The sequence below is a fragment of the Ursus americanus genome, chromosome 14 (genome assembly GCF_024610735.1).
Source record: "Ursus americanus isolate L20-20 chromosome 14, mUrsAme1.1.p, whole genome shotgun sequence".
In the NCBI taxonomy this organism is placed as follows: Eukaryota; Metazoa; Chordata; class Mammalia; order Carnivora; family Ursidae; genus Ursus; species Ursus americanus.
The window spans coordinates 53,562,965-53,573,716 of NC_142140.1; the positions used below are offsets into that span (position 1 = coordinate 53,562,965).

The window sequence follows — 10,752 nt, forward strand, 5'->3', positions numbered from 1 at the left end:
AAATGCCATTTTGCCTTAAATAGATGTATAGATTTAATGGAAATTCTGAGATGTTATTATATTTGAGAGACTATGAAAGAGTAATGGAAAAACAATATTTGACTTGATGGCAAATAAGAACAGAGTAATTGCTTTAGTATATATCAAGATTACTTATGGACATACAGTAACTAAAATGGTATGGAGCAGAGTGAAAAGCAGAACCAATGAGATGGGCACACATAGGAAGATTCTTTTGAGGACAGACGCAGTGGACAGTTTACTTAGGACAATGTGGCATTGCAGGGGAAGGATGGTGCCATTCAACAAAGCCTTTAGGTTGTAGGACTCAAGATATTTAAACAATACAAGTTGCCTAGCAGGAAACTGGCATTGTTGGCGTCCTGGTTAAGATTATCAGAATAATTGGTAAAGGGGGGGTGCCTGGGTGGCTCAGTCATTAAGCGTCTGCCTTCGGCTCAGGGAGTGATCCCAGCGTTCTGGGATCGAGCCCCACATCCGGCTCCTCCACTGGAAGCCTGCTTCTTCCTCTCGCACTCCCCCTGCTTGTGTTCCCTCTCTCGCTGGCTGTCTCTGTCTCGTCAAATAAATAAAATCTTAAAAAAAAAAAAAAAGAAAAATTGGTAAAGGAAATGAGACCTCAATTTGCCAAATTCCTTACCTTTCTCAAATTTGCATAGGCTGTTTGCTTTACGCTGAGACTGAAAATGCTATGCTTTTCTCTCCACCTCTCTTTCTTAAATTTATTTTTTATTTTTTTAAAAGATTTTATTTATTTATTTGAGACAGAGTGAGTGGGAGAGAGCAGAGCACAAGCCAGGGGAGGGGCAGAAGGTGAGGGAGAAGCAGACTCCCTGCTGAGCAGAGATTCCAATATGGGACTGGATCCCAGGACCTGGGATTATGACCCGAGCTGAAGGCAGACACTTAATGACTGAGCCACCCAGGTGCCCTACTTTTTATTTTTTTTAATTATTTTTATTTATTTTAGAGAGAGAGAGAGAGTGTGTGAATGTGGGGAGGGGCAGAGGGAGAGGGAGAGAATCCTCAAACTACTCCCTGTTGAGCATAGAGCCCATCATGAGGCTGGATCATAAGACCCTGAGATTATGACCTGAGCCGAAATCAAGAGTCGGACCCTTAACTGACTGAACCACCCAGGTGCCTCTCTCTTTTTTAATTATATATTTGAGGTGTACATAATGATGATTTGAGTGGAATTATTACTGTGGGGAAGCTAATTAACATACCCATCTCCTTACATAGTTACCATTGTTCTAGTGTCTAGTGGTTAAGAGCATATCAAATCTAGGCTGAGGCCAGTCCTCTGGCTATCTTGACACCCTTGTTTAACACTTTCCCCACCCTATCCTTCTGTCACTAGCATTTTCCTGAGAATGGGTCTCTTTATTTTAGGGGGACCCCATAGAAAGAATCCCTTACTCTGATTCTACTTCGATGGTTTCCAAAAAGTCAAGCTCCGAGTGTTCACATAAATTTTCAAAAATACCAAAGCTAGAAAAACCAAAGTCAGTTTTCAAGCCTCAGTTGAACTACCTTTATGGTATCTAACCACTGAAACATAAGAACTTAGTGAGGGAAAGGTCAGGCAATCTGACTCACCCCGTATTCCTGCATTTTAGAAGCCCAAGACCATGGCAGTTGATACAATCACAAACAAGATGTTTCTCAGATGAGTTTCTTCAAGGCTCCCTTCATGTCCTTGTTCCTCAGGCTGTAGATAAAGGGGTTCAACATTGGAGGGACCACGGCGTACATCACTGAGACACTTGCAGTATCCTTGGAAGAATGAGAAACTGCAGAACTAATGTACACCCCAAAAGCTGTCCCATAGAACAAAGAAACAACTGAGAGATGAGACCCACAGGTGGAAAAGGCTTTATATTTCCCCCCAGCTGATGACATCTTCAGAGTGGAAGAGAAGATTTGAATGTAAGAGAAAATAATCCCAAGGAGAGGAACACCACCCAATATGCTGGTCACTAAATACACCAGGATGTTATTAATGAGGGTATCAGAACAGGCAAGCTTGATGACCTGAGCAAGTTCACAGAAGAAATGGGGAATTTCCAGGTCTGTGCAGAAGGAGAGTCGCAGCACCATCAGACTGTGGAGTAGGGCATCGGCCATGCTGATGCTCAGGGAGAATAGAACCAGCAGGCCACAGAGGTGGGGGTTCATGATGACGGTGTACCTCAGTGGATGGCAGATGGCCACATAGCGGTCACAAGCCATTGCTGCAAGGAGGAAGTTTTCTAAGCCTGCAAAAAACAGGACGAAGCCAACCTGGGTGAGGCAGCCTGTGTAACTGATGGATTTACTCTGTCTTTGGATGTTCGCCAGCATCTTGGGGATGGTGGTGGTGCTGAAACAGATGTCAGTGAAGGCCAGGTGGGAGAGAAAGAAGTACATGGGGGTGTGGAGGTGGGGGTCAGAACTGATAGCCAGGATGATGAGCAGGTTTCCAAGTACAGTGACCAGGTACATGGTCAGGAACAGTCCAAATAGAAGGGGCTGCCATTCTGGATCTTCTGAGAGACCCAGGAGCAGGAATTCTGCTACACCTGTTTGGTTTTCTGGCTCCATGTTCTTGATGAGACTGATGGAAAAAATACAGGGGAGAGGACACATAACAGATGTACAAGGATCCCTTGTTTTAGAAAATTCTGACATGGATTGAATAATATTATTTTTTCTTTTTTTAAAAGTTTTTATTTATATTCCAGTTAGTTAACATACAGTGTAATATTAACTTCAGGTGTATAATACAGTGATCAACACTTCCATACAACACTCAGTGCTCATCAGAGAATTGAACATTATTGCTCTTTTCTGGGGGGCCTGGGTGGCTCAGTTGGTTAAGCATCTGGTTTGGGCTCAGGTCATGATCCCAGCATCCTGGGATCAAGGCCCAGCATTGGGCTCCCTGCTCAGTGGGGAGCCTGCTTCTCCTCCCTCTGCCCCTCCCTGCTGCTCTCTGTCTCTCTCTTTCTCTCTCTGTCTCTCTCGCTCTGCTCTCTCTCTTTCTCTCTCTCAAATAAATAATATCTTTTTAAAAATATTTTCCTTTGCCTTTTACCTCTTTTTTCGTCTCTCTCCTTGCCTCAACCTGTTTTGTTTTTCTCCTCCTCTTTCTTATACTACTCTATTACTCCAATTCTATTTATTCTTTCTCACACTGTGCCAAATAATAGGAATAAGATAGGAAAAAATTAATGTTTTTTAGAAGATTTTATTTATTTATTTGACAGAGAGACAGCCAGTGAGAGAGGGAACACAGGCAGGGGGAGTGGGAGAGGAAGAAGCAGGCTCCCGGCAGAGAAGCCTGATGTGGGGCTTGATCCCAGGACCCCGGGATCACGCCCTGAGCCGAAGGCAGACGCTTAACGACTGAGCCACCCACGTGCCCCAAAATTAATGTTTTTATTTCTTCAAAATTCTCCAGCTTCCAGTTAGGAAGCAGGAAATTCAAAACCAAGCAATATTAAATCAGGGTTTCAGAGCAGAGTTTCTCAAACTGTGCCTTGCATCAGAATCCACTGGAAGGTTTGTTAAAACTCATATTGCTGGCCCCCAACTCTGAATATGAGATTCAGGCTTGGGCATCGGACCAATAATTTACCTTTCTAACAAGTTCCCAATGTTGCTGCTCTCAGTCTGTGTTTTAATTTGAGGATCCCAGTTCTAGAGCATAGAGGATTGTGGGCATGGAAAATCAACCTGACTACATGTTGGAGTAGACCCAGCATAACTATAGGGAAAATGGTAGCCTGGCTCTTAACACTCGGCAGAGTGAGCCAGCTGGGAGTTCAAACCCATGTCTCAGTTAAGCCTCTTTATATTCTTTTTTCCTTTCCTTCCTTCTTTCTTCCTTCCTTCCTTCCTTCCTCCCTCCCTCCCTCCCTTCTTTCTTTCCTTCCTTCCTTCCTTCCTTCCTTCCTTCCTTCCTTCCTCCCTCCCTCCTTTCTTTCCTTCCTTCCTCCCTTCCTTCCTTCCTTCCTTCCTTCCTTCCTTCCTTCCTTCCTTCCTTCCTCCCTCCTTTCCTTCCTTCCTTCCTTCCTTCCTTCCTTCCTTCCTTCCTTCCTTCCTTCCTCCCTTCCTCCCTCCCTCCCTCCTTTCTTTCCTTCCTTCCTTCCTTCCTTCCTTCCTTCCTTCCTTCCTTCCTGGAAATAACACTCTGCCTTTATTAACTCATTCTTAATTACAAAACAGACTCTGTCGTCTCCCTGTCGCTATAACTATTGAGAACTCCAGATTTAAACCTCTTCATTTTCAGTGGGTCATCAAAATCTGCTTATGGAGGGGCGCCTGGGTGGCACAGCGGTTAAGCGTCTGCCTTCGGCTCAGGGCGTGATCCCGGCGATCTGGGATCGAGCCCCACATCAGGCTCCTCTGCTATGAGCCTGCTTCTTCCTCTCCCACTCCCCCTGCTTGTGTTCCCTCTCTCGCTGGCTGTCTCTATCTCTGTCAAATAAATAAAATCTTTAAAAAAAAATCTGCTTATGGAATATCCCATTTCCATTTCAGTGTCTGGTCATTGGATTCTATAACAAAATCCTTGCTATAATTGTTGTAATTAATGGTAATAGCAGATATTATACAAATAAATATAATAATTACTTTAAACTGCACACACTACCTCTAACATAGCATCTGTTACCAGGCATGGTCTTCAGTAGTTTTCTCATGCTAACTAATTTTATTCTCTCTACTGCCCTATGAGTCAGGTGCTTCTGCCATCCTCCTGTTCACTCCTGACCTCACATAAAGAGAAATGTCAGGGGGTGCCTGGGTGGCTCAGTTGGTTAAGTGTCTGCCTTCGGCTCAGGTCATGATCCCAGGGTCCTGGGATCGAGCCCCGCATCAGGCTCCCTGCTCAGCGGGAAGCCTGCTTCTCCCTCTCACATCCCCTTGCTTGTGTTCCCTCTCTCTCGCTATCTCTCTCTGTCAAATAAATAAATAAATAAAATCTTAAAAAAATAAAAGAACTTAATCCATATAAATGAGCTTAGTGCCTGCGGAGTGTGAAGCACTTGTTATTTAGGATGATTGTGACAACTGATGAGAAACGAGACCTCAGTTTTAGGAACGACTCACCCCTCCCCCACCTCCAGGATTCCCCCCCCTCCCCACACACGTCGGCATATGAAATAAATAGATGCATTCTCTTTTTTGTTTGACCGTGCTTTTTGTTTGGCTGCCAGTCACATTTTTTATACATTTTTAAAGATTTCATTTATTTATTTATTTATTTGAGAGAGAGAGAGCACGCAGGGGGAGGAGCAGAGGAAAAAGGACAAGCAGACTCCGTGCTAAGTGCAGAGCCCAAACCTGGGCTTGATGTCACCACCCTGAGATCATGACCTGGGCTGAAATCAAGAGTTGGACTTTGAACTGACTGACCCACCCAGGTGCCCCTGTGGGTCACATTTGTACATGCAAAGCGATAGAAAAAGACTTCAAACAAATTCAAATTTTAAACAAATAAGTGTGATAATTATCTTCATTAGCAGGCAGTTACTTCCAGGATAATTTTGAATCTTTTTTCCTCTCCAAGGTAGCTTAATGAGATCAATCCCTTCTTTCATTTCCCTCTTTTTATGGTAGATACAGAAATAATCCCTTCTTTCTCAGCAGTTTAAATGATTTTCTATTGCCTTTTGTTTGGAATAATAATTCTGTCCCTCTTGTATAACAATTTTCAGATCCTCCTCTTTCTATGTGTTTTAGGCAGCCTTGGCCTCTCATTTCCAAAGGAATCCTTAGTTTATGTATCAGGAAGAACTCAAGGATACCTGTTTCCTTTGTTACAGTGAGCTCCTGAAAATACTGTTATTGGATCACCCAAAACAGGCAAGACATGACTACGCCCTGGGTGCATTAGTGGAGCTGCCAGATATTCTTATGAACCAATGGTCTAGAAAAAGTCTGTAAAGTCTCTTCTGTGAACAGCTCATTAAGATACTAATGTTCAGAACTGAATGGCCCTAGGTAATCTGTTTCACCAATGAGAAACTATGAGCCCTTAGCATGGAGTCATGAAAGCAAGCAACCCATAGCATCAATCAATATTTCAATGCAGACACACATGATTTTGATTCTGTCATCAGCACTTGCTTTGTAAAGAAGGACATTTTCAACTGTGCAAGAAGGCTCGGTCTCATTTGGATGTTGGGAACCATTGTAAAACCTTATGGGAATGTTGCAGGAATGAGTGATGAATAGATGAAATCACCAAGCACAGTGTTTGATATATGAGACACTCTTAATGTTTCCTATTGTGATTTGTTTCTGCCATGGACACAAGTGTACCACTGGCATGGCTCATTATAAAAGGGAAGTGATAGGAGCGGTGAACTGTAGGAAGAGAAGAGAAATAAAGAATATCTTTAGCATGGCAACCATACGTTTCAAGGAAAAATGGATGTGTTGAATCTCTTTGTGGGATAATTGTTGATGTAGGGAAACCGAATTAAACAGTCTCCATGAATATCGGTAGTTAATGCTCATTTCTCATGGCCATATGATAAAATGTATAGCAACTGAAATGAATAAATTAGACCCAGATATATCAACACAAGTATTAAAAACTCCAAAAAGAAAGTAATTTTCCTAACAAGACCTATATCATGATACAGTTTAAATGTTTTAAAAGCACTGATCTTAAATCTTTAATTCCTTATTATAAAGCATTTCAAGTATACAAAAACTATGGAGAAAACAAAGTCCTGGGTATCTACCACTAAGGACCACTAAATTAAAATATATTCTCATATTTGCAGTAAAAAAAATTTTTAAGATTTTATTTTATTTATTTGACACAGAGAGAGAGATAGCCAGTGAGAGAGGGAACACAGGCAGGGGAAGTGGGAGAGGAAGAAGCACGCTCCCTGCAGAGGAACCTGATGTGGGGCTTGATCCCAGGACTCTGGGATCACGCCCTGAGCCAAAGGCAGATGCTTAACGACTGAGCCACCCAGGCGCCCCTTGCAGTAAATATTTTAAGAATTAAATTAATCCATATTTATTTTCCCATTCCTGAATAACTTTTTCTTGCCCAAGGGAACCACCATACTGAACTTGGCATGCATGATTCCCTTGTGGTATTAATATTTGAATAAAAATACATAAACTTTTGTTTTACATTTTAAACTTGGCATATTGTACATTTTGCATTTGGTTTTTAAAAGTAATACATTCAGAAGCATGAGAGGCTATGGACACTGGGAAACAAACTGAGGGCTTCAGAGGGGAATGGGATAGGCTGGTGATGGGTAATAAGGAGGGCACGTATTGCATGGTGCACTGGGTGTTATACGCAACTAATGAATCATCGAACTTTGCATCAGAAACCAGGGATGTACTGTATGGTGACTAACATAATATAATAAAAAACATTAAAATAAAAAAAAATAAAGAAATAATGGGCAGAACAAATAAAACATATCTGTGGGTCAAAAAAATAAAATAAAAGTAATACATTCAATGTCTTGGTACATTTTTCTCTGCTTCATTAACTTTAAATATCTTACTGCAACACAGTTTATTTATCCTTTCTCCAACTGAGGCATTTTGTTGCCTTTTATACACACACACCAACACACACAATGTATAAACAATTTAAGTAATGTGGAGAAGAACCATATTCAAGACTGTGGTTGCCTCTGGGAATGGAGGGGAACATAAAGGGATGCTCTATTAATTCATGTTATTTTGTTAGTTTCAAAAACATTTTAATTCCAGTATAGTTAACATACTGTGTTATATTAGTTTCAGGTGTCCAATACAGTGATTCAACAATTCTGTACATTACTCAGTGCTCATCATGATACGTGCACTCTTAATCCCCTTCACATATTTCACCCGTGCTCAACCCAACTCCCCTTTGATTACTACCAGTTTGTTCCATGTTATTATGTTATTTAAGAAAAGAGCTCTGTGTGGGAAACAGTGTGGAGGTTCCTCAAAAAGTTAAAAATAAACCTACCCTATGATCCAGCAATTTCACTACTGGGTATTTACCCAAAGAATACAAAAACACAAAATCAAAGGAATACATGCACCCCTATGTTTATAGCAGCATTTTCTACAATGGTGAAGATATAGAAGCAGTCCATCGATGGAGGAATGTATAGAGAAGTGGTAGATATATACAATGGAATATTATTCAACCATCAAATAGGATGAAATCTTGCTATTTGCAATGACATGGATGGAGCTAGAGAGTATAATGCTAAGTGAAATAAATCAGTCAGAGAAAGACAAATACCTTATGTTTTATTTCAGATGTGGAACTTAAGAAATAAAGAAATGGGAAAAATGAGAGAGGGAGAGAGAGTAGAGAGGGAAAGAGAAGTCAAGAAACAGACTCTTAATTACAGAGAACAAACTGATGGTTATCAGAGGGGAGATGGGTAGGGGATTGGTTAAACAGGTGTCGGGGATTAAGGAGTATGCTGCTTGTGATGAGCACCAGGTTTTGTATGGACTTGTTGAAACACTATATTGTACACCTGAAACTAACATAAACATGGAACTAAAATAAAAACATAAAATTAAAAGGAAAAAAGAACTCGGATGGTAAAATATCAAAATTTACGAATTTTGGAAGCATGGGTACCTGCTTATTTGTTCTATTATTCTATGCTCTTTTGCTTTTTAAATACATCCCAGATTACTAAAAGGAAACAGCACAGGGTGTAGTTTTGGGATCTGCCTCATTCTCCACCTCCTCTGTCTCAGAACACTCATAACCAGGAAGCAATGTCAAAAGAAAAGAGCTCTTCTAGAAAGGAGTATCATGAGCCAGGAGTGGAAAGGAAAGGAGAGCCTGGCCACACACCTCTGCCCTTTGCCAAAGAAATGAAAGAAAATGTTAGAGAATTCTAGAATATTCTTCAAAATTGAGCCAAAGTAGATTCCTCTTGAGAATGGAAAAAGTCCCAGGACTTTAGGGTCAGAGTAGGAGATTAGCAGAATGAGAGATGGTCAAGCATTGGTGCAAAGGTGCAAGCAAACAGGTTGAGAAGATTGATGGGTCCTTAGGCAGGCACCTCAAAGGTCACCTAACTCTGCTCATCTTCGCATGTTCTCATCTCACAGTTACCAGATGGACCGCTAAACAAAGAACTGTCCTTATTGCAAAACATGAAGTAGGGGACTTCAGATTACCTGGGTGTCAACAGTAAGGAATGGCATTCAGTTCTTCCCTGGATGTGAAGAAGAAAAATGGGAGTTCTGTTCTCAGTGAGCAGAGAAAAATGGTGGAGCCCTGGGCTCCCGTGCAGAGATGCTGGACCCTGGGACAAGGAGGCCCAGGTGGCCTGCAAATGACCTGGGTATGGCTGTTGAGTGGGGTGATCACAGGCAGACTATTTGGAGTCTCTTTTGTCTTTTGGGGGTTCAATATCCAAAGCTTCTCATTAGCCAAACTCTTTTATTCTCAAGTGATCATAGGGCAGCGCTAATCCTGGAGGAGCGAGGCTCAGAAATGAGGAACTTTGCTTTGTCTGATTGTCTCACCCTGAGTGGTCAAACATATGTTATCTTCTTCCTCCACAGTTCTTGGCTCACATCCATTTCAAGTCACCTACACACCCAGCCTCATCTTCCTTCTGTTATTAGATTCTAGACTTTGTTAAAGGTATATTTAAATTCATCTGTTTTAATTACAATCTCAAGAAGACTGATAGTACATATGAGCTAAAAAATATGGTTTCCTTACATGGATAGATGAATAGTACCTGGATTAATATATGTGATGATGTAGGAAATGTACCCTAAAAAATGCAAACACTCAGGGCTAATGTTATGTGTGGCTCATTGAATGTTGATTCTGCTTGTGTATATTATATTTAGCAGTTGCTAATAATTTCTGTATACTCAAGTGTACCGTGCATTTGTACAATTTTATAAGGAAATTTCACTTTCAACTTTCCCAATTCAATATTAATGGCTTCAATATACTTTTTTTGACATTAAGGACCATGGGTCAAAATCGTGGGTTTTGGTTATCAATATTGTTGCAGTAAATTACAAATTATCAGAGTAACAGTCAACTTTGATAGCATGTGACTCCGAGGAAGTAATCGTAAGATTTGGGCCTTGTTTTTTTTTATTATGTTCAATTAGCCACATATAGTACATCATTAATTTTTGATGTAGTGTTCAATGATTCATTAGTTGCATATAGCACCCAGTGCTCATCACAACACATGTCCTCCCTAGTACCCATCACCAGGTTACCCCATCCCCCCACCCCCCTCTCTTCTGTATCCCTCAGATTGTTTCCCAGAGTCTAGAATCTCTTATGGTTTGTCTCCCTCTCTGATTTCTTCCCATTCCGTTTTCCCTCCCTTCCCCTATGGTTCCCTGCACTATTCCTTATATTCCACGTATGAGTGAAACCATATGATCATTGTCTTTCTCTGCTTGAATTATTTCATTTAGCATGATACCCTCCAGTTCCATCCATGTTGATGCAAATGGTGCGTAGTCATCCTTTCTGATAGCTGAGTAATAGTCCATTGTATATGTGAACCACATCTTCTTTATCCATTCATCTGTTGAAAGACATCTCAGCTTCTTTCACAGTTGGCTATTGTGGACATTTCTGCTATGAAATTAGGGTGCATGTGCCCCTTCTTTTCACTACGTATGTGTCTTTGGGATAAATACCTAGTAGTGCAACTGCTGGGTCATAGGGTAGCTCTATTTTTAAGGTCTTGAGGA

General features: G+C 41.1%; 1 protein-coding gene across 1 annotated transcript; it reads right to left on the reverse strand.

The window, feature by feature from the left end:
- Positions 1 to 1,689: 1,689 nt before the first annotated feature.
- On the reverse strand, positions 1,690 to 2,607 carry LOC123777607 (olfactory receptor 7G2-like). Its single transcript, XM_045774370.1, has one exon. It carries the CDS (start codon positions 2,605 to 2,607, stop codon positions 1,690 to 1,692), a length of 918 nt encoding a protein of 305 aa, XP_045630326.1.
- Positions 2,608 to 10,752: the final 8,145 nt, after the last annotated feature.